The sequence below is a fragment of the Maylandia zebra genome, linkage group LG1 (genome assembly GCF_041146795.1).
Source record: "Maylandia zebra isolate NMK-2024a linkage group LG1, Mzebra_GT3a, whole genome shotgun sequence".
Taxonomy (NCBI): Eukaryota; Metazoa; Chordata; class Actinopteri; order Cichliformes; family Cichlidae; genus Maylandia; species Maylandia zebra.
The window spans coordinates 5,862,454-5,885,311 of NC_135167.1; the positions used below are offsets into that span (position 1 = coordinate 5,862,454).

General features: G+C 40.4%; 1 protein-coding gene across 3 annotated transcripts in view; it reads right to left on the reverse strand.

The window, feature by feature from the left end:
- Positions 1-22,591, reverse strand: part of adamts18 (ADAM metallopeptidase with thrombospondin type 1 motif, 18) — a 55,673-nt gene extending 33,082 nt beyond the window's left edge. Inside the window, exons 1-12 of one of the 3 annotated variants that reach the window (XM_004539801.5) lie at positions 22,189-22,591; positions 21,820-21,901; positions 20,938-21,251; positions 9,994-10,276; positions 7,721-7,932; positions 6,830-6,913; positions 6,559-6,718; positions 5,078-5,183; positions 4,169-4,306; positions 3,925-4,078; positions 2,427-2,522; positions 1,672-1,820 (exon numbers count right to left, since the gene is read on the reverse strand). In XM_004539801.5, the coding sequence (XP_004539858.2) occupies positions 1,672-1,820; positions 2,427-2,522; positions 3,925-4,078; positions 4,169-4,306; positions 5,078-5,183; positions 6,559-6,718; positions 6,830-6,913; positions 7,721-7,932; positions 9,994-10,276; positions 20,938-21,251; positions 21,820-21,901; positions 22,189-22,290 (1,880 nt within the window). In that variant the 5' untranslated portion in view covers positions 22,291-22,591. Of the gene's footprint in view, positions 1-1,671; positions 1,821-2,426; positions 2,523-3,924; positions 4,079-4,168; positions 4,307-5,077; positions 5,184-6,558; positions 6,719-6,829; positions 6,914-7,720; positions 7,933-9,989; positions 10,277-20,937; positions 21,252-21,819; positions 21,902-22,188 lie in introns of those variants that run through there. The other 2 variants (XM_004539800.5, XM_004539803.5) reach the window with 2 other exon arrangements.
- Between the last annotated feature and the right edge of the window lie 267 nt (positions 22,592-22,858).

The following is a 22,858-nucleotide window of genomic DNA, read 5'->3' on the forward strand; positions in this document are numbered from 1 at the left end:
GGACACAAAAAAATAAATAAATAAAATAAAATTGAAAAAAAAAAATTTTGAAAAAAAATTGTATTGTTCGATACATATGCGTACCGAACCGAAAGCACTGTATCGAACGGTTCAATATCGATACGAATATCGTTGCACCCCTAATATATATATATATATATATATATATATATATATATATATATATATATATATATATATATATGTTGTGCTGTTGTAACATGAATTAAGTCAATGTCTATGACTAAATTAAACTTTATTGGATTTTTCAGGTCAGCCTGTTAATTGGGCTGACAGTGACTCAGTCCAGGCTCTTATGCATTCGGCTGACAACCGTGGCAATCGTGTGAATAGCTACAAGAGAAAAAAAGCCGACATTATGAAGTCATTTAGACATTCAAGTCACACATATACACTTCGCATGGCTACAAGACATATGAAGGCAGCTGTATTTAAAAGGGCAACTGTGTCCCTGTCATGACAAAAACATTTCCCTGCACTTAAACACTCAGAAACTCATGCATGCTTATCAGTTCTATGTTGCAAAGCTGCTTCTTTTTGTTGTCAGTTCTTCCTCTTTTTATGTAGTATTAGGAAAACTTGAGATTCAGTCAATGGCTTGAAAAAAATAGAAATAAAATACTGAAGGCGTTATCTAAGAATCTGTCGGCTAATTGGCTGTGGCTCCAATAGATGAAGATGATTATTATTATTATTTTAATTGAGTCAACCATTCTCTGAGGTGTGTGAAGCAAACAGCAAAACCTCTTTAAACATAAGATAAACTTGCTAAAGAATGGTCACCATGGGATCACTTCTGATTTATGGAGTAAACACATGACACTGTAAAGGATGAAAAGAAGATTAAATGAATAATCACAAAATTAATCACCTTCGCAAGTATCCCATTGTAACCATGCTACAGAACCAGCGTGGGGGCAGGTGTTTAACCGTCTGCAGGCTGAGTCAATCACTTGCCACATTGCTTGATTGTAGCATAGTAATAGAACAACGGCAGTAAATCTGTATTTTATGGAAGCGAAATAAAGGTTTAAAAGATCTAGTAAATCTTTACGTGTTCGAGGGATAATTAATGAGAGATTGCGTGTTTGTGGTGAAATACAACATTAACACTGGAAAATTGTCAAGCTTGTAATGACATGAACAGAGTGCTTTGCTAACAAAGAGATATGCACTGTGGGATCTGGGTCTACAGAATTATGTAGAATTATATTTGTCTGAGTGAGCAGCAATGGGGGACGTTTGCTGACTATCTTGGCAGCTTTCAGAGAAAAGAGCATGCCATCAGGAGGTGTTCCTTGTCTGGAGCATGTGGAGAGATAGTCTGTCCGTCTGGACTGTCAGCCTGACTGATGAGAGCAGTTATCAGCACATATGTGTGTGTGTGCACGAACAGAATGTGCGTACATAACTGTGCTGACAGCTACCTGGCAGCCAGCACTTTCAGGTGTTCAAAAAAAACGTAGAATACAAGGCCTTCAAGAATTACTTTCTGGCCCAAACTGCACCTCAGATTTGCACTGTGGAAGCAGCTGCGTGACAACATGAATCATTTTGTCGACTGTTTGCCTAGTTAATCTTATCGAAAGCATTAAAATAGAGGTGATGAATTAGATTAGGTTTTGCAAGTGTGTGCAAGTGTATGTATACCTTGGGCTGGTGCAGGAGCGCTCTCTGTACATGACACCTCCACCGCAAGTTCTGGAGCAGTCAGACCACTGAGACCAGGCTGACCACTGGCCGTGCACTGCTCTAGGACCATGCTCTCCATACTTAACACACTGACCCCTCCGACACCACTGAAGAAAAGAGTAGGAAGGAAATGAAAGAGAAGACGACAACAGAAATAGCATTCTTATCAGTACTTGAGTGTTGGCCCTGGCATCTCGCCTCTGTTTCCTGGTCTGGAGAAATGCCCAGCACCACACCTGGACATAGAGACTCTCTATCTACAGCCAAAATGCACACATACACATGCACATCTATTGTGCAGCAGACCTGGGTTGATCCAAGCCAAACCCTGCACTCACACACATCACCGCCTTTCACTCTTTCTAAATATCATGTTTCTGTGTGTACAAATCAACTCAATCCATTTGGGAGAGTAGTGTCCAAAATGTGCACCCATGCATGTACGAGGAGCATCGATGGTTACTTTGTCTGATTTATTTAATTATCTATGATCAAAGAAGTATTCAAATAAAATAAAAAAATGCAGTTTGACCTGTCATCAGTTTGAGCTTAAAGTAAATCCTTGCATCTTTTTAAAGCTCTTTTAGGATTTTTTTTCTAAGATGAAAGGATTTCGTTTGACTCAATAAAATGCTAATTATTAGGATGCTAAGCAGGAGAATAACATTCTGACTGCTGTGATCTTTCATATAAATAAGGAGACCATTCCTCACCATGTCAGGGCCACAAGTGGTACCTTCTGCAGCAGGCATGAACTTGGTCTCACACCGATGCCCTGTGCGATGACACCACAATGACTTGCAAATGTCCTGTCGAATGAGACACGCAAAGAATGAGACATCCATCAAACATGGTGTTTGCTGATGTTATTATCCGTGGCATCTTTTGGTTAAGAGTTCCTTTCCTTTTTCTCTTCCCTCTACCTGATTTTTGCCAGGACCACCATCACTTTGCTTGATAAGCCCCCACTGCCTCTGACAGACTTCTCCACAGTGCTTCTGTGTCGAGACTAATCATTGAACTTCTTTAATGAAACCGGCTATAATTGTATGTGTCATCTGACCCAACAATACAGAGACAGAGCAAGTGAGTGAGCACAGAGGGAGAGCTGGGGTCGAGAGACAGGCGGCAGAATCTGGCAACTGGCCCAACTGCAACTGGCAACGAGAATGGAATCAGAAAGGAGGGAGTGAGGAAGCAGGACAGACAGCTCCCTGGTGTGTTCAAGACTTAACCTTATGCAGATCTACTTCACTGACATAGAGCAGGTGGGTGACCGCTATGGCATCATGCTGAAAGTCCTTGTACATGATAATGTCAGGGTCAAGAAAAAAGAGTGAAAAGTGTGAATGGAACCCTCAAATCCACTGTTAATCAGCATGCAGGTTAATATACCACCTGCCAACTCCTACACAGGTCTAAGAAATGCAAATATAGTATTTGATCTTTTATTATGGAAACATAGGAGGAATCTGGGGAAGTCGTGAACAGCCAAGGCGTCGTCATGTGGGCTAATGCCATATATACGACTTGGCAAAGTCAATTTCCCAGCAATTACAGCCATGCAAGAAGAAAAGCTTGAGGCATTTTAAATAAAATTTACATGTGAATCAACATCACTGAATGCACCTAGCATAAAGCCTTATACCAAAACAACAAGGGTTTGATGCAGACTGGGGTGGTGGTATAGGGACCCATTCAAATGATGGAATGCATTTTAATGAAGGTCAAATGTGTGTGTGTGGGGGGGGTTAAGGTTGCTGATGTAAAGATTGTGCTAGTTAATAAAGTGCCAGTTTAGCACTGGATCATTAAGTCTGTAAAGCAGATAAATTCCAGCTCCTATATGGTCCAGGGGTGCCCCCTTCTCACTACAAGGAACTGTAGCGATTCTCAGTGTTGGCAAAGAAACATGTGAAAAGTAAATGATTAAGGACTGTTGGTCCATGTAGAAATACAACCATGGTTAACACTTCTTTCTTTAGTGTAAGGAACTGTTGTTTGTTTCCTGGTCTGGGCTGTTATCAAATGAAAGATATAATAAATCACAATCGTTAAAGCCAGAAAAAATATGTTGTTGTTTTTTAATTCCCCCAGTAACTCAGCATCGTGTGCACCGCATGTTACAACTGTTTTTGCAGTTGCAACATGTTGGGGGAAAAAAAGGAAATGGAGATCGAATAATTCTGACAAATTAGGTGATTACTTTACCTTGACGAAATCAAGACTGCATAGTTTGGCTTTGGAGCCAAACTGCCATTTGCACTGTGTGTCTGCTCCATAAAGCTGCCCGGGAAGCTCTTCGGGATACTTGTACTGACCGATCTGCTTGGGTTCATCCACTAAACAGGATGCCTGGGCTGTTCTGGTGAACACAGAACAGTACCTGTGTCAGTAAGGAGGAAAGCCAAATGCATGACTGGTAATTTTAACAATCTGCATTAACTGGGCTTACCCAAGAAAGCGGCTAAGGTACTGCCGACTGCAGGTGGACCAGGAAAAGACTCCATTGTTACCAGCGAGAGTAGGGGACATAATGTTACCCTCAGTCTTACGGCAAGGGTTTCCCTCCCCATCATGGATCATACCAAAACTACAGAAAATGAAGATAAGAGACTTCAGTCGCAATGAGATATACGGTAAATACATGGACTTGCATGTATTGTAAGCTGTTTGTGAGTAAAGGGGAAGTTTATGATAATGATAATTCACATTTTGATACTGAGACAAATTATAAAATGTTACAGGATTTTAAAGAAAATGAACATGAATTCTTTAAATTGGCTTGATTTCACTCATTCTGATAGATTTCTATGTAAAGACCCTGCTGATGTCATTCAATTTGTTGTAACAGTTTGCTTCATACATTGCAACATTTTCTCCCTTCTTTGATTCATTACCATGTCATATGTTTGACACTTATGCCGTTTTCAAATTGTCAGTGATTAATAGCTTTAGGATACTTATGTGTATGGATATTTTGACATATTATTACCCAGGTGAATACATTTAATTCATAGTTTGTTTTAAGAACATATGAGGCACACAGAAGAGTTTTACCGCAACATGACATCTACACATATCAAAAATAAACTGCCTCCAGTCCCACCGGTAACATATAAATATAAACACAGAGCTGCACTGCCTTGGGTAGTTTCCATTATTCTCCCATAAAATGTCATGGAGTGGATGAAGTAGGGGTCTAACGTAATGCTCTTATTTCAGAGTGTGTTTGTTTAAATCAGACCACATCTGTCACTTCAACACAAACTACATCCACAGACAGCATAAAGGCAATTAGGCTGCCCCTTCCAAAATGACATTACATTCTGAGACAGTCTGCTGCTCTTTCTTCTAAACATACTTATGTCCAGACTCATGTGCAATGGTGAAAGCCAAGCCAAGTCCTGTATCCTCATTGATCGTACAACTCCTGTACTTACTGCACATGCCACTGATGGGGGCAAAACCTGCAGATACAACAAGGAGAGAAAAGTTATTTGAAAATCTGGGCTACTTGAAAATTCAAAAACAAGCAAGATAAAACCCCAAATCTGTATCATATTCTTGTTCTCTTACACTGAGCGCACAATCTGTTCTGACAGTTTGTAAAGACAACAAATATGTGCCACACATGTATCTTCACACACGTGCTTGCCTGGAAGGGGAATCTCACAGAACTGCCAAATGTAACCTCAGATGTCCTGCCCAGTTTAGTTTAAATTAGTTCTTAGACTTTGTTAGCAATCAACACAGAGGACTACTGTTAACTGTGTAGCAGATAGCACCAGCACAGTGACTAACTACCCAGATGTGAGATTTTTCTGTAACTGATAAGCTGATGAGGAATCTTTACTTGGGGTTTCTAATTTTCAGGAAGCAATTTCTTCCAATGGGCCCAAAAATATAATAACCAACGTCAATATTTAGTTGTCAAACATAGCTTGTTAGTCTCAGTTTAGAGAACATTGGTTGGATACATGCAAATTATTACAACTGTGAGCAGCTGCCTTTAAAATGGTTGCTTCAAAAATGGGGAATTTCTGTTTAATTTCCCATTAAACAGAAATTCCCTTTGGTATTGTGCCAGGAAGGGAATCAAGCTACCTGCTATGTTGACCCCTTATAATAAAGGAGAGTCCAGCGAGAACCTTGAAGATTTGGAACATAAATTTAGGACAAATATTGAGGTTGAAGGTGAGTATGCTCAACCTCTGGGTGACCAGTTGGTGGTCATAACTATTTGTAACTAATTGTAAGGAAGTTGCTGTCCTATTGTTAGTCCAGGATGACTGAGCCATTAGAATAAAAGAGACAGATTTTAAACATTAACATTAATGGTTCAGCTTTGTTTTTCATTTAGTTAAAATATTTTTGGTTAGACCCTACCTTTTTTTGTTACAGACAGCTTTGGCAGGATATTTTTAATGAGCTGTTTTTGCCTGAAGTGACAGCTCAAGTTGGTGCTTATACTTCAATCTGTTGACTTTCTTGCATATCAACCCCCTTCTCCTTCTGCATGTGTCTGCATTCATACTGTCACTAGTTTTTTATGGCACGGCTTAATACTCTAGTAAAATATAGGGTTTGCTCATAGTGACAAATGACTGCCAGTCTATCTCTTGACAACTATTTTCGCTTCACCTGTCAGCCCTGTTATAATGTTTGCACCCACAGCATCGCATCTAGGCTGTTGTTAACCAAAATGTGACAACATTTAGCAATGCAAGGGGTTCTTAGTTGTCAGTGGTCCAGACAAAGTCACACTGTTGCTTTTCACATGCGTCTTTAAAAAAAGAAAAAAAAGATCTTTGGCTTGTTAAAGTGAGCTAAGCCCTATCTCACCCAGAGTGTCACAGGGCTCGTTCTTCCAGGAACAAATGTCCAGTCCAGTGAGGAGAACAGCATGATCGTGCCGTTTACCACCTTTCCCCACAAGGCCTGACTGCCATTGACAGAAACTGTTGAGGGACTGGTCAGCGTGATGATTTATGGTCAAGCCCAACTGGAATTGTAGAGAGAACAATTGAGATTTAGAACACAGCCATGGGTATTTTAATCAGTGTCAAGTTAAAAGCAGCACAGTCAGGCAAGGAGTTAGTGTAAATCTACTTACAGGGTCCTGCTCCAGCAGCAACAAGCTAACCACCACAATGTTGATATCATTCCCAATGGTGCCATCTTTGAAAAGGCTGGAAACCTGTAGATTAGTTGAAAATACTTATTGGTAACATTTTTGCAGAAAATATAGGGATAAAAGGATTATGTATGTGTGCAACAAAGTCTCTAAAGGTGGACCTGAACCACTGATAGTGTCATTACATAGGCATGCGTTGAAACCATTCTTCTTTGGGGAGAAACATAAAATGATTGAGTGAGGATTTGTGTCCACTAAGAGTTGTAGTCAGACGTTCACATTCAGTCACCATTGGTATGAGTGTCATGGTAATTTGTGACGGCATTCCAGAAGCTTAATCTTAACTTTCATTATCCAATCTAAAACCATTTCTGATGTGTGTTTGGGATCATTCTTCTGTTGAAACACCCAACTGTCTCCAAGTTTGAACCGTCCAGGTGATGATCTGATGATCTGAAGTGAATTTAAAGAATTTGGAAGTAGTCCTCCTTCATTTATTTTGACATATCCTAGTTCACACTTAAAATTAACTTGTTTATTTTTTAAACAGAGGAAAGTGGCAAAAAGTTGCATTCAAAGTTGCAATCAAACAAATATCACAAACATAAAGGGTTAGCAACGTTTTTGCACTTTTCTCTGGAGAAACGTTGCAAATTTGAATGCTTATAAAGTTAGCTTAGCACTTGTGTCTTGCCTCGCAGGAAATACTGATCTGCTGAGATCCTGCTATGTTAGGTAAATGAACAAGAGCTTTGAGAAACACAAAATTTCGACAGATTTCCTATGTGTAATTGAACGATTGCTACCTCATATGTTCTGTCACACCTTGTCTTTCCAACACTTCCACTCCCTTGTCTTTTTCAGCCCTACCATATTCATAACGGTGAGGACGTAGGTGGTGACATTCTCCCTGCCATGTTTCTCCAGCATCTTCCTGTCTGCCACAACCAGGGTCTCCACATTCAGACCTCCCACCCTGTTGGAAATGGGTGATCTTTTTTCCCTCCCTGGACCTTCCACCTCAGGTACCGCAAACTCATCAGGCATGATAAAGCGGTCCTCAGCAGGAGGCTTGGGTGCGTCTAGGAGGGCAAAAAGGGAGAGGCAAAAAGGAAGGGAGGAGAGACACAGAAAGAGGGAGACAGCATGAAGGAGACAGACAATGATACTCAGAGATAGAAAACTTGGCAGTGAGGGTCAAATGAATCAACTCTTTGTCCTGGCTCGTGCCAGGTGTTAAAAGTGCGTGCTCTGGTGTTGAAAGGACAGGAAATTCACTCCCCATGCTGCTTCCTATCATCACTAAAAAAACAATTGTTAAAAAGCCTAAGGGTTCAGTAGCTTCAGGCTAGTGTTGCACTTTTAGCTGGACACAACAACTTGAAATGCATGCTGATAAACATATAATGCACTGAAATTGAGTGTTCTCAAATATTTAATACAGACATAAATCATCATAATATATGTACAGTAAGATCAAAAAGTCTGAATACACCAGTGAATGCAGCATAACAATTTGAATGAAAAGCTGAATCCCTGGAAAACTGAATTACAGATGTGGTATGATTTCATCTTACTTTTAGGATAACATGCACACAGGCTTTTTTTAGGCTTTGGGGTCTGAACAAAGTCATTATTCTGCTACATTATGGAGCAGAATAATGATGGGTGTACAGCAACTTTGTCACAATATACTGCCAATATACTGCCAGACTGTGTTTCATGGTGGAGTCGATACTGTAGTATCATTTCTTCTTTATTTTTATCTTTATTTCTTTTTTATCCACAAATCTCAGACTTTATTAGAAAATTAAATCTTCTATAATCATTCATTGTGAAAGCTGCAAAGTTCTAGCCCACTTCAAGTCTTTGGCCTTATTTCCCATCCTGACATGCACTTTAGAGACCCTTTTAATCATTTGAGACTACGACTACATAGCTTTTCTTAGAACAATACTTTTGCTGACTGCAGTCTTGCTTTCTTTATTTAGCGAATTCTGCAACTATTATTAGATTTAGCTTTTCTATCTCCCAGTGAACAATGTTTGATGTATTAATGTAGTCACATTTGGTCTGCCTGATTGTGTTTTAGATACAACTGATCCAGTTTCCACGCAGCATTTTAGAGTGTAATGCGCTTCCCCCTCAGAAACCTTCAGTCTAGACACAATTTGACACTGGAAAAGAACCTCCTTGCTTGGAATAATTTGACTTGTGACAATTTCACATGGATCTGGTGCCGTGTTGTCCAGTCTCACAATGTTACTTAAAAAGCATTCAGTATAGCAGGTGAATGACGGCTGCAGGTTGATTTACTTACAAGCCTTTGCTGAGCAGATCAAATTCACCTTAGTAAATGCTGCTTCAGCGGAAAGATACAACTTCAGGAATTCTGATCTTTTCTTTTTGATTACTGACTTTAAAATAGAGCAGAATCAGAAATATCAGAATCAGACTTTCTGAACCCACAGCACATACACATACGTTAAAACCTGTTATTATAAAGTGTTATAAACCTCTATGGTGATGTTTTTTGTTTCAAAATGAGGTACTATATTAGATTATTATTTAGCATTCCATGTTGGTTTCACTTGTTTTATCAGAGCCTTCTTTATCCTGCCAGAGTAAACTCTGAACAGAATCAAACATAATGTTTAATTAAAGATGATAGTAATAAAACATAATCAGTTAGTTGAGCCAATGAGTTAGTGTGTAGTAACATGAAAGCTCAGAATAAATAACAGGAGATTAAGACACAGGTTCTTTACATGACAGTTCACATCTTGTATTTAACTGTTTAGTTTCAAAACTGGACAGTATGTGGCTGGCAGAAAGAATGGATATTTCCTTCACCTTGAACTGTACATTTTAAATACAACAGCAGTAATGTTTAAGAAGTTAAGACTGTAAAAGTGTCCTATTTAACATGCAGCACATAAATATTCTGTACATATGGAAGCCACGCAGTTTAATGGTAAGATGAAACTTGTGTTATGAAAACGTTGAATAGCTGAATAGATGTAAAGGATAGAAATGATTGTCTACCAGATGTTACACACCATATCTCTCTATCTCTATCTCTAGATAGAGAGATAGATATATACATATAATAAAGGAAAGGAATTAAAGGTTCCCTTACATACATTGCTTGCGGCGTCCACAGAAGTGTTGCCTCTGCAGCTTTCCATGCTGGTTGTCATGATGCTGCTGCTGTTGATGATAATCATGAAGGTAAGGGTTGCCAGGTCTAGAAGAACTGACGTCAGAGGGGCTTCTGGATCTTCTGTGGACAATGTGCTCTGCTGAGCGCTTGTACAGTACATGCGGGTGATGACCATTGGGGGCACTGTAGTTGTGTTGTCTGGCCAGATGTTGGGGTAGAGGGGCGATCAAATACTCCTCCTGAGACACACGGATCAACCCTGACTGCAAAACACACAAAAAAGTCGATCACAATAAGTAGAAAGGGTTACAAGAAAATTCTTCTAGATAAACTATATAATAAGAGTTAAGACAAAACATATTTGACAGATTTGAACTGTATTTTACAAAGTGTACACACAAATCACCTCTACAATGGTATTTGAGTCCACACTGCCAAGCTTTGTCAAAGCCTCAGTGTAGCTAAAGCAGCTGTTTCCAGAAATCCTTTCTACTGTATCACACATATCACCTCAAGATCCACCCACCACAACCTCACTCATTCTTCGAACCCAAACTCTATCCTAACATTAGGCAGATGTGCACTCTAAGAGTTTACAGATGTTAAGGAGAGAAAAGGTCTTATTTAATTGGAAGACAGAACACCGTGAAATTACTGGTGGGGGGATTTTTAAAAACTGGGATTTGTTTTTAATTGATTTCAACAAAATCTAAACTGTGTGCGCAACTAAAATGAGATCACTCATGGTTAGAGCCTTACTTCAAAATATAATTTACTGAAAACAGACTACATTGCAGCACTTCTTGCTGACATTGTCATATCACTGCCAGCATTTGATTTCTTCCTGGGTTTGTTTTTGATATATTATTTGTCCAGTGTACTGTGTGTTTTCTCAAAAGTTTATTGTTCATTCAATTCAAGTCTAACAGGAAATATTTTTGGAACTGATTAAGATAATGGAAGTCAAGTAAGAAAGAGAATAAATCCAAGAAAAAAAGAGATCTTTTAGTGCTGGAAATGTTTATCATCTTGGCTTTTAAATGGTAAGTAAAGTGCCTTTTTCTTTACTCTCCTGACACATACTTCTCACATTTTACTTGCGACATGGCGAACTAATGATTTATTTATGTCACCTCTACTTGAAAAGAATATAAAAACACAGGCATGCTTTGAATGGCTGGAGAAAAACTAAAAATGTTAGGATGCTTGACAGGCTTTGTTTGCAGGGTTCCTCCCGAAACACATTATGAACCCAATCCAATTGTCCTGCCTGCCATAATAATGTCAACGCAGTGTTTTGGCGTGCAGTTTTAATCGAGTAGTCTTAACCGGCCTCAGAACGAGAGATCAAGCTACTGAACCTTAAACATTCCGTCTGACCACGGTATTCTACCTAATTCACTCTGCAACTCTACAAATGTACACAGAATAGCTGTGCAATCAATCAGGCGCACACTCACTGCAATACACTCGCTGACCCAGTGACCTATGGCCTTTTTGTGTGTCATCTAACTCACCATGTGTGTGTGTGTGTGTGTGTGTGTGTGTGTGCGCGCGCGTGCGTGCGTGCGTGCGTGAGACAGAGAGACAGAGAGAACTAGCGAGAGAGAGAGTGACAGTGCCCTGCTCCTGTTGAACTGACCCCATTCCGCCCAGACTAGCAGGTGGCAAAATAAACAGAGGCTGGACAAAAGGGAAGCCATGGTGAGGCTCTTGTTGTGAAAACAGTGCCTGGATATGTGGCAGACTGCCATCATCAAGCCCATCTATTCATCCATCGAACCATCCATCTCTATAACCATCCAGCTCCCAGTTGATCGCCCAACTGTCCATAAATCTTCTACGTCTTCCATCAATCTTGGTGCAACGTGAAGTTTTACAGGAAGCTAACTGTCAAATTTTATTATCTTGACTATATGTAATGTCCACATGTCATGAATAAAATATATCAACTCAAAGAAATGAATTAAGAGAGAGAAAATGCCCTTGGCAAAAATTGACTGTGGCTTCCTAAAATAGTTTGGAATTCAAAACAGAGCTAGAGAAGGTCAAAGGAGGTGTGTCCAATCAGCACACACCGCTGTCGCCTCTCGTTTACCCATCTTTTCATCTGCCTGGCATTCAGCACATACCTGGCCTGCAAAAACATACACCTAATCAAATATTCCTCTTTAACGATGAAACACTTATTTATTTATTATTTATCTTTTTTTCTCCTTCAATTAAATGATAACAGTTTAATCATGAGTAAAACATAATTTCACATTTTCCCCCACTGAAGCATTCAGAATGCCATAATGTTACAGATGAAAGGTCTCTTTATAATAATGTAAAGCCCTTACCTTACAATGCAAAGCAATGTAAACCAATTCATGATATAAAGTCACCATTAGATGACAAGTAACTTTGTAACCATAAGAATCCTACATTAAAATTAAAGAAACACAAAGATCTGAACTTGATTAGTGCAAAACTCACATCCCTGCTTGTGCTCTGTTTCTCTCTCTCTATAGCTGCGTCACCAAATCTGCCAGCTCTCCACTTTCTTTTCCAGCAGATAGCAGATGGAAGAGTCTGTGATGATAATGACAGGAAACGAATTCCATCTGCAACAATGGTTAAAATATGGTTCTGTGTCTGCTTGTGTTTTTATCTCAATGTATAGATTGAACTTTCTTTTGTCAGCATGTTTTGTGTTTTAGTGAATACCAAAGTATGACGTTATAGTGGACTCTTAATGTTGGACACAGCTGCCAACACCGCATACACAAAGGAGTATGTTGCAAGGCGTGAGCACTAAGTAAGCAGAGCATAAATAGGCTTTTCAAGCGCAATGACAAGGTGAGAGGTCAGAGAAGATTACTGCGTGTTTACACACTGAAGCTGAGTGTGCTTTAATATGGTGGGATCATGCTCAAAGCTCATTTGCTCACACTCAAATTCCCATTTTCCTCTGCTCAACCTGCTTTTCTGCTAGCTCTCAGGTTTTTATTGAAAAGAATGTTCGATGGTGCTTTGGACGAGTAAGGACTTTGTTTTGCTAAATTACGGATGTTTGGCTAAGTTCGTAATACTGGGGAGAGTCTACCTCCCCTGACACCCCACAAACCTCTATTGGTGTAATAATGGATATATTAAAAAGCTGGATATAACACTGAAAGTCTGTTTTGTTGCCAAAATTTTCCCAGTTGTCTTTTTCTGCCCAAAACTCTTCTGCAGCTGAAAAAGAATTTTCCCATAGACCACAATAAGAAAAGACACCTCCAACTGTAACACAGGCCATTTTTTTCTCCCTTTCTATTATGAATTTTTGATCCGCGGTGGTTTCATATTTGTAAAGCTTTGCCAACGCCTACAAAATTTTTGCTTGGTGTTCTTGACATCATCACAAAATGCAAACTTTATGAGATTAGTTGGAATCTACAAGCAGGCCAGTGTATGAGCAGTGGGCAGAATAACACTGAAGCAAAGTCTTTTTTTGGTCCATTTTCCAGGTTACCAATTTTCACTCAAATGAGCATTTCTCATCTTTTAATCCGTAAACAATTCTAGGTATATGCATCAAGCATGTTTTATTTACTTTTTCATGTAGTTGTAAGAGTGACTATTTCAAGAATGTAACCTTTGCAGCTGTCATAAGGCCAAGTTAGACTAATCAGATTAGATAAAGATAAGCTTCCTGCCTTGTATGTAACATCAATCGATTAGTGTCAGATTTGAACCCTTCTGGATGTGTGAAAATGGCAACAGCTTAGTTATCTAGGATTACACATACAGTCATAAAATCAGAGCGTAATGCTTTCAAATCTTACTCGCCACCCAAAGCACTTGTGCTATAGTGTCTTATTCAGTAAAGTGATAAAGCATGAAAAACATGCTATGAAAAACTAAATCTAACCTATGATTGATCTTGCATTATTTGACCCAGTTCTTCTAGTTCTTCAGGCACAATAAAGACTAAAAGTTGCACTACCTCAGCATTTGTTGACTTGACCACTCTGACATCTTTATTGTGTTGAGGGAAACATAACATTACTCAAAATGCCAGTACCATTTGAGAAAAGCACACTACTCTTGTACTCATCTATAGATTTACAGATGAAATGATAGATAAGCTGATTCTTTTTCAGGCACAATCTTCAAAGACCACAGAAAGGCCACCTGTAAAGTTGATAGAGAAGACCTCTACTTATCTCTCTACATTAACACTTGTAAGACCTTACTAGATTAAAGGGATGAGCACTCTCTGCTAAACACCACTTTAGTTTTCACCCCACATTCACACATTTCTCATTACGTCACAGTCAGATTACAGGTTCAACAAAGTCACCTTCAGTCAGCAAAGTCGCTATTTCGTACATGAGAAAAACGTCTTCATTTCCTTGGATAAAGTCAGCACAAGCACAAGCACTGTTTCTTTAGCAGCACAACTGTCATGGTAGACGGCAACTTTAGCTTGTCTCTGTATAAACTGCAGCCTCTTTTAAAGTTCCCTACCATGATATTATAAGGCAAATGAGTAAGTGCTTACATGCTGTTTAAGACTTGGGACGAGCGGTGAGAAGCCCCAAGCCGGTGATTACTGAGCTCTAAAGCACATCTGCACGTGAACACAGTGTGTGTGGCGAAGAGGGGAAAAAAAATCACACAGGAGCAAAGGAGAGCCCTCAGGCATCTAACTAATTCAATAGAATCACAATCTGAGTAATTATAGTCTGCTTATGTGAATTATGTGTGTTTAAAATGGGGTAAGAAATGGGTAAAGAAGACATGTTAATTTCGGAACTGGGATCAAAAGAAGAAAAGAGCCAAGCAGCAATGACAGGGCGGAACATTGGTTGAATTTCTCTATGTTTACTTTCAAATGACTGTATTTCCCAGCACAGTGGAGTTTTCTTATTTAAAAAAATTACTATCACTGAATTGGACCTGGACTATTTACAAACACTCTTATTAGTGATAGCATATATGGATAACTCTCTTCATGTACAGCTCATTAGAATCACAATGTGTCAATAGCCTGAGGTCACGCAGCCCTTGTTTACCCACACTAATTGCCTCTGAGCATGTCTATGGAACAGAGAAGAGGTGGGCACACACAGAGTGAGAAACTGATGGTGTTGGTTGAGTCTTTTGTCGGTTGGAGCCCTTGGGCATGGGCTCGCTCAATTATCCCATGTAGACACAGCAGGGAACAGGAGGGCTACTCCCACACCAGTCCATAAAAATGGAAATGTCCTCTTTCAACGTGCCATTACTCTCTATAAGTGGGTTGCAGTGCAGCTTTAGCACTTTTACTAACTAATATAGCACTACTGTGTTGCAAATGAGGCAGGAGTGTAATTCAAATCGATTCAAAGACTCTGTATAAGTCCCAACAGCAACAGCATTTACAAATCACTTTTAGCATAGCGCAAGTTTGAACTGCATGCAGTTGTACGACCAGACAGGCATGCAAAAGATTACAACATGCTGACATCCAAACTCACAGGTATTACAAATATCACACCTATATCATAGCTCTCTCCATTAAAGGTGTATGTCATGAGTCTTAATGAAGTTTTGAGGAACATAAATGCAAAAGTGAGTCATGTTACTTTAACTGGTTTATCTGTGATGATATCTGAAAAGGGTTTTATTTACTGCTCATTACTCTATTAACGAGGCAGTTCTAAGTTTTCTGCAGATCTGGACTGTTTTACAGCAGCACCAGTCAATGTGCTGCAGTGGTGACAACAGTAGGTCAGATTTGATGTATGGCCTCTGTTTGTAGAAGTTGCAGCATCCACTTGAGCACTTCAACAGTGGCCATTAGTCTTGTGTGAGAAAGACCTTGCACAGCATAGAAAGGACGTACAAGCACACACACACCATCCCACACCCATGCTGAGAGCCTGACCCCCCTCTCCTGCTGGCATCTAACAGCGGGCACTACATCACTGTCAGCATCCAGACCACCAGGGAAAAAGCTCCGGGCCACTCTACTCGTGTAGCGCCAAGATCTGAGCTCCTCTTTGGCCCGGCCCAGTCGCTGAATTATGGCCAAGCCAGGGAAGTATGTTGTAGTGGGAAGATGTTCCAATTTGCTGGGCTTTACAGATAATGGACAGGTACAAATAGCCCAAAAGTTGTCCGGAAATCGGTCATTCAAGTGTCACTTTAACTCTCCAAAAGCCTAAGGGATTGGCAGCACACATCATATATTGTCTACATTCCAACCCTGTGGATGAGTAATCATATGCTGTCTCAGCCCCATTAGGAGTCTAACAGGATTACAATATGTTGAATATTCAGCGCAAGCAAGCACTTCAATGTCCTGTTTGGCTAAATAGTGTCATTTTCAGGTTTATTTTCCCACACAACATCTTTGGGTAGGACTAATTTTTAAATCATCACTATTCAATTAAAAAAAACAACCAACTCTTGACTGGAATTTGATGTCAGTAAAAATTTAGCAAGAGACGATGTCACATTTTCACAAAAAGAAATGAAGCTCAACCTCTCATATATTCACAGTGTGAAGTGTTCAACAACAACAAAGTACATCCAGCATCAATAACAACGCCTGGGAAAAGAGCAAGCATCTTCTTCACGCCACAGGGAGTCCCACGCCTGGTGGAGTTGAACAGAGGGTGTAAGTTCAGCTCTCCTCTTACAACAGTCACCGGTGCTTGCCACAAGCCTCAGAGCTGTGTCAACGATGGCTATCAAACACTGAGTTTGACCTTCCTGAAAGGATGAAAGTGAATGGAGGAAAGACAGAGGAGGTGTGTATTGACACTTTGTTTAATGTTTTTACTCTCACACTTGATTGTTCAAACACATCTTTAAGCTATAAATTGTGGTACCTGGGGGGTTGCTGGATCATTACGACCCTAATAAAGATCCAAGAGGTCTCATTCATGAGGTTAACAGACATGTTATGAGGAAATTACGGCTCAGTAGTGTGTGGACAGTCCATTGACAGCTGTGGGCAGCTCTGGACTGCCTCTCCACCTACAAAGTATCAGCTGTCAAAAGGGGTCAGTGTCAAAAATATGTAGTACTACTTGTCTGTGGTCTACTTATGGTTGTGCTGTTGTTTGTCCATCAACCAGCCGCAAAGAAGAGCAAAGTTATAACTTACAAAGTGTTTGCAGGACTGCTTGGGAGCATGTTTGTATTGGCTGAAAACCTTTGTCCATAGGGTCCATAGGCAATACTCCACAAATGGATACAACCACAGTAGCATAAATTGACTGACCAAGAATGTTCTTCAAGTCAGTGTGCAATGTGGTTTCACCCAAGTACTTGACCATTCAGAAATTCAACAGTGCATCGGTTATAGAGACAAAATGTCTTGGTTCCATGACAAAAATCCAAAGGTGCTTTTCCCATGAGACTTCAGGTTATTGCAGAAAATATACTCTGTGGGAAATGAAGGTATATGATATTTTCACGACTACCTACTTGTTAGCAAAAGGCTTCCCTGGGACACATATTAGCTTAGCCTGGGACACAGGCCTCATTTAAAGTATATCACTTTAAATAGTGGGGTACATGTGTTGATGGTCTTTATTTTAAAAACTGACAAAAAACGGACAGACGTAGCTCCACTTAAATGGTCCTATAATGGCCATCTACACTTTACCTCTTCTGCTTTAACTATCAAGTAGAAACAATAGGTCATTGGGTAGCATGTTTGCTGCATCAACTTATGAACTATAGAAATCCTAGAGAAGAAAAAATGGATTAGTTTATCTGGACCTAAGCCAATGAAGACCAGAGAGCTCAGGCTGACTCTGACCTGGCCTGTTGGGTCTTGGGAAAGGTTGTAGTAAAGGTCATGGTCAGCTATACCACTATCTGATATAACCAGCCTAATGGGGGGTGTATTTGACGCTCAAACATTTAAGTTCTGAACACTGCCAAGTCACAAACAATGCTATTTAGAGCAGTCACACTGCTCAAGTCGAAAATGTTTACAAATGTACCACAATATACTTCACAAGGTACTGCAAATTTACTACAAGGCAATGCATCTTAAACCACTTCAAACCACTTTAACTGTGGTTTAAGATGCATCATGTGTTAATGTTGTATTTCTAAGGGTTGGCAGAGAATAGTACAGGCCGGACAGAATTCAGATCTGCTGTGCTTACCCAGTAAGGAGTTTCCTATCCTGGGAAGGTGCTAGAAAGACAAAGGGGAGCTATAAATCATTTGTTTTCTGGACTCACACAGGTGGTGAGCAGCACTGAACTTGAACATTGTAAAGACCTGTTAAGAGTTCAGGTTAAGTCCCACCAACCCCCACATACACCAATGAATAGAAAATTTAGGTCAAGCAGCACAGTGACCTCAGACGAGAAACCTTCAAAAGAAGAAAGAGAGAAGACCCCTCCCCAACCCCCAACACCATCCACTTCTCTTACAAATCAGAGAGCATTACATCTAAAGAGGCATCCTTTCATCTCTCATGCAAAAGTGAGGCAGACAACTTTGGTTCATTCAAGAACAGAAGGTGCTTTTACAGGTCATGGAGAAAGTGATTAAACCCAACAAATAACACCATGTTCAATTAATAAGGATTTACAGTAGAAAATCCCACTATGCAAGTCATTCATCCAGCTATCCCACTCTGCTCTTAATACCACCCTGGTCTTCATTTTGACAGTTGAATCCCACTCCCATCTGTTTAAAAAAGAAAATGTCCCAGCCCTTATTTGGCCCGGGGTCTGGTGCTGAAACCTCTGCTTTTATTAAAACGCAAGGTCCACAGCTCTGTTTCAGACACTGTCTTTTCCCTTTTCTTCCATTTCCTTGTTTCTGTTGAAAGGAGACAATGAAACAAAGCACGAGAAAACGTTTTTCTTCCTATCTCCACCTCACTTCTTCTCACCTCATTTCTTCTCCAAAGCCCTTTGACATAAACAGAGCCCATCTCTCCAACTCTCTATAAAGAGACTATCCAGCCTCCCTGGGAGCTTGAACCACAGACAATAAATTCACATTACTCTTGCACAACACTTTCTCTCGTGTGCTGCCTCCCAACCTGACCCAGCTCACTTTTCATTCATTACTTTACCCTCTTTTCCATTTTCTCTCTTGTATCCTTGTCTTCCTCTTTTTTTCTTCCTTTCTTCCTTCAACCAATGTCTTTAATCCCACCTTAATCTTTTACTCAAGCCCATCAGTGCAGTCAGCACACTTGAATGACTCTTTCCTCATTTATACCTAATCCAAATTTTCTAAGCAGAGGGCTAGATGAAAAGAAGGGGTTAAATGTCTTTATTGTCCTAAAGCTCGTAGCAATTTAACACAGACAGACTGATTTTTACAAAGAGACAGAGTAAATGGTTGGTACCAGAGTATCTTTTCAGTGTACTTGTCATTGTGTCTTACTTAATTATTTTATTTTGGAGAAAACTCTGTTTATCTGCTAGAAATATAACGATAACAAAACATCCATCAGTGGCCCAGTGGTCGGACTTGAAGAGGAAAACAAAAACTTGCAAATGTTCAAGAAGAGTAAAAAATAGATCAAAGTGTTTGTACCAACTCATTCAAATGCAATCACAACCCAATCACACTGTGTCCTCGCAGCTCTTTTAAGCGAACGGGTCAGTGGTGTTTTATTGTTAGTGGGAGCTAGCCTAATGAAAGGGACAATGCAAAGATTAGCAGTGCCAGCCAGGCGGCTCAAACTTCACCCTGGCTTTAATTGCTGTGAACAAGAGGAGATGTAGAGGGAGGGCAAACAGAGGACAAAAGAGGAGGGCAAGCGCAGGAGGAGTAGGTAAGACGAGGTATGGAGCTTAGATGATAAATGTAAGTATGGCATTTATGGGGGTATAATATGTCCATCTGGTCCATGCTGGTATGGTATGTGTCAAACACTGAATGTGATCTTTTAAACATCTAATAAACCAAAGAAAATAGTGAAGCTTATAGATGACCAAAAGGCACAAAAGACACACACTGCATGCCACTAGTGGATGTATGCATATGCACATGGACAGATTTCATTGTTTTGACTTGGTGGTAATTAATGCTTTATGAAAAGATTTACATTGTTGCATCCAGCTGTGTTTGTGGAGTCCCTCCCTTGAGTTTATTACAGAGCTGTGGCATCACACAGCAGCAGGATCCATATGAGCATCTCCAAAGCAAATTTTTCCAGAGTGCTAAAGTAACTAGGCTATCTGAGCTATCCCTGTCCTGAATCTTCTTTAGTAAAACTCACAAGGACCGTGTTGATATTATCTTGTAATCTGTAATGCCTTTTCCTAAATGTTGACCTATACCATTACTTACAAGGTACACCACTGGGCGAGTGGTTGAAGAAAACTGCCCTGAGCAATGGCCAAAATTACACTGTAACACAGTGGTCAAGGAAAAAGTGATGACATCCCTGACTAAATTATGGCCTTTTCACTGTACTGTCCTGTAGCAGTGTAACTTTTCTCTCTTCTTCTGCTCTTTTCCTTTTATTCTTTCTCTTATGTCCTCTCCTCCCTGTGTTCAAAGCAGTTCCAGACAAAGCACCGAAACTGATGCATACACTCATGGGTAATGATGTCATGTTACAGTTCACCCATGATATGACCAAAGTCTGACAATGGTGCATCAAAACAGCTGGAATGCTAGAGGACACGAAGCATTCAAGGACAAATAAAGGCATGGAACTTGAGGTAGGGGTGGAGTGCAAAATCTGCTGTGTGACAGCCTTTTAGCTCCACAAACTTATCAGAAACTGAAAAAAAAAATTCCCATTAGGGTTGTGAAATCATCTAAATTGACTTAGAAGTGTTTTGTCAGCCTTTCTTGAACTAAGTAGAAGCATGTAATCAGTTTAAGAATAAAACCATATAATTGAGGTAAAACATAAAATGACTCAGTTTTTCATGTAACAAAAGCTCAGCCAGAGGTTACTGACACTTACCAGTCCAGAACATGTCGATATGGCTGCAGAGGAGGCCGACTGGTTACGGATAAATCCCTGATAAAGGCAGTTGTGAACCTTTGCATCATCCATTGCTGTGGTGATGCCATTTGAGCTGATCATCTGCACAGTGAACCCAGGGCCAACCACAGAAGATAGATGCAGGTGAAGGTGCATGTCATGCCCAAAGGCAGAGAGGCGATAGTGCAGAGAAGGAGGCAAGGACCTTTTGCCGCGATGGCTTCGCCTGGTCACATCATGGGTCAGGTACGCTCCCTGAGAGTCCACTTCCACAGGGGTTACAAATACGTAGTCTGATGATAAGGGATGATAAGGGATAGAAAGACTACATCAAAAAATTCTGATGTCAAATACTTTAGCACAAAGACATCATGTTTTAACTACAATTTTCAGTATAATTTAGAATATGCATAATTTGACCAAGTGGGAGTGCTGTCTTCTTCCTTGCTTATATGTGCCAGTGGAGTCACCAAGGTGTCATTTTCATTCAAACATCTATCTCTCTTTCATCATTGTTATTTTCAGCATCCAAACCTTTCTATAGTATACCTCTGGAAAAAGTGCTGGGAGTAAACAAAAGTATGTAAATCACATTCGGGAAAGCGGAGGACAGAAAAGGGAGTCTTTGAATAAGTACTGCACTCACTGGTTCATGTAAACAAGCATTTCTATCATTTCCATCCACATAAGCAGTAGTCATGTCACACTGTGTAACAAGTAATATTCTTCACTGTTTAACACTCTGGTCTAGTAACTGATTCAATGTTGGCATTTATCTCACTTTATTCACTTTCTCCCTATAAACATGGAATACAGCCAGCTGGAAGAAACATCCTCAGATGTGAAAAGACAAGCACTCACCATGATTTAATCCGTGGCTGTTGCTGGAAGAATAGCTGGCTGAAACGGTGTGGGAGGCCTGTGAGCAGTAAATGTGCAGCGTCTGAAAGAAAAAAATCATAAATGGACAGGTAGCAACAGGTTACAAGCAGCAGAAAACTGGGAGCCAAAAGGGGATATCGAGTTCCTCTACTGAAATATGAGTTGCACTTGAGATTAATTTGGGATCACTTTTCACCGCAATGAATGTGATTAGACAAGTTTGTCGCTGATTTAGTCTTGCTGATAAGAGACAACTGCTTGTTTGGTTTTTTTCTCGCAAACTACACGTGCATGTGCTGAATTTAAAAGTGCACACGTATATATTTTTCGTATGTAAGTGCAACATGCCTTGAAAATACTCCAGGACAAGAGGGTGGAGAGTAGCTTGACTGAGGTGCAGCCGACCAGCGGGATTGGTAAAGTCCATAACAGAAGAAAAAGGCAATCCATGGTGATGGCATGCAAGCTCACACCTCCTCCGTTACCTCCTAAATGAGCGCAAAAGTAGTAACCTGTGGTAGCGCATAGTGCAGTTGGCACGCATTGTTTAGTGGTTCTGTCCGCCTGCTTTGCTCGCTCAGGTGAAGTCGGAAAGTTGCAGAAGCCGGTGGTGCGCGCAGACGCGGTGCGCACACACGAGAGTGTGTATGTGTAAGCGTGTGAGCGTGTGTGGCGAGAAGCGGCGGCCAGCGGTGTCGGGGATCACCGGGAGGAGCGCTGACTGAGCATTCAGCTCGGCTCTGAGAGAGTGGGCCTGCGGGATGGAGCACAAGTCAGCGGCCGACAGCCAATCAGCGCGCGGCATCATTTACCACGCGTAGATAAAAGAAGAAAAAGAGATTCTCCTCTTGACAGCGGCTGGGCTGCTGGTGCCTTCAGAGGCCGCCGGGAAATTTAAGCTTTAAAAGTTGTGTGAGCCGATATTTAATCAAAAGTTGGCAACATCAAAGATCTGAGCGGCATTTCGAAAGGCAGATTTTCTTTGTAAGTACGAACTTTAAACTTACAATAACGCAGA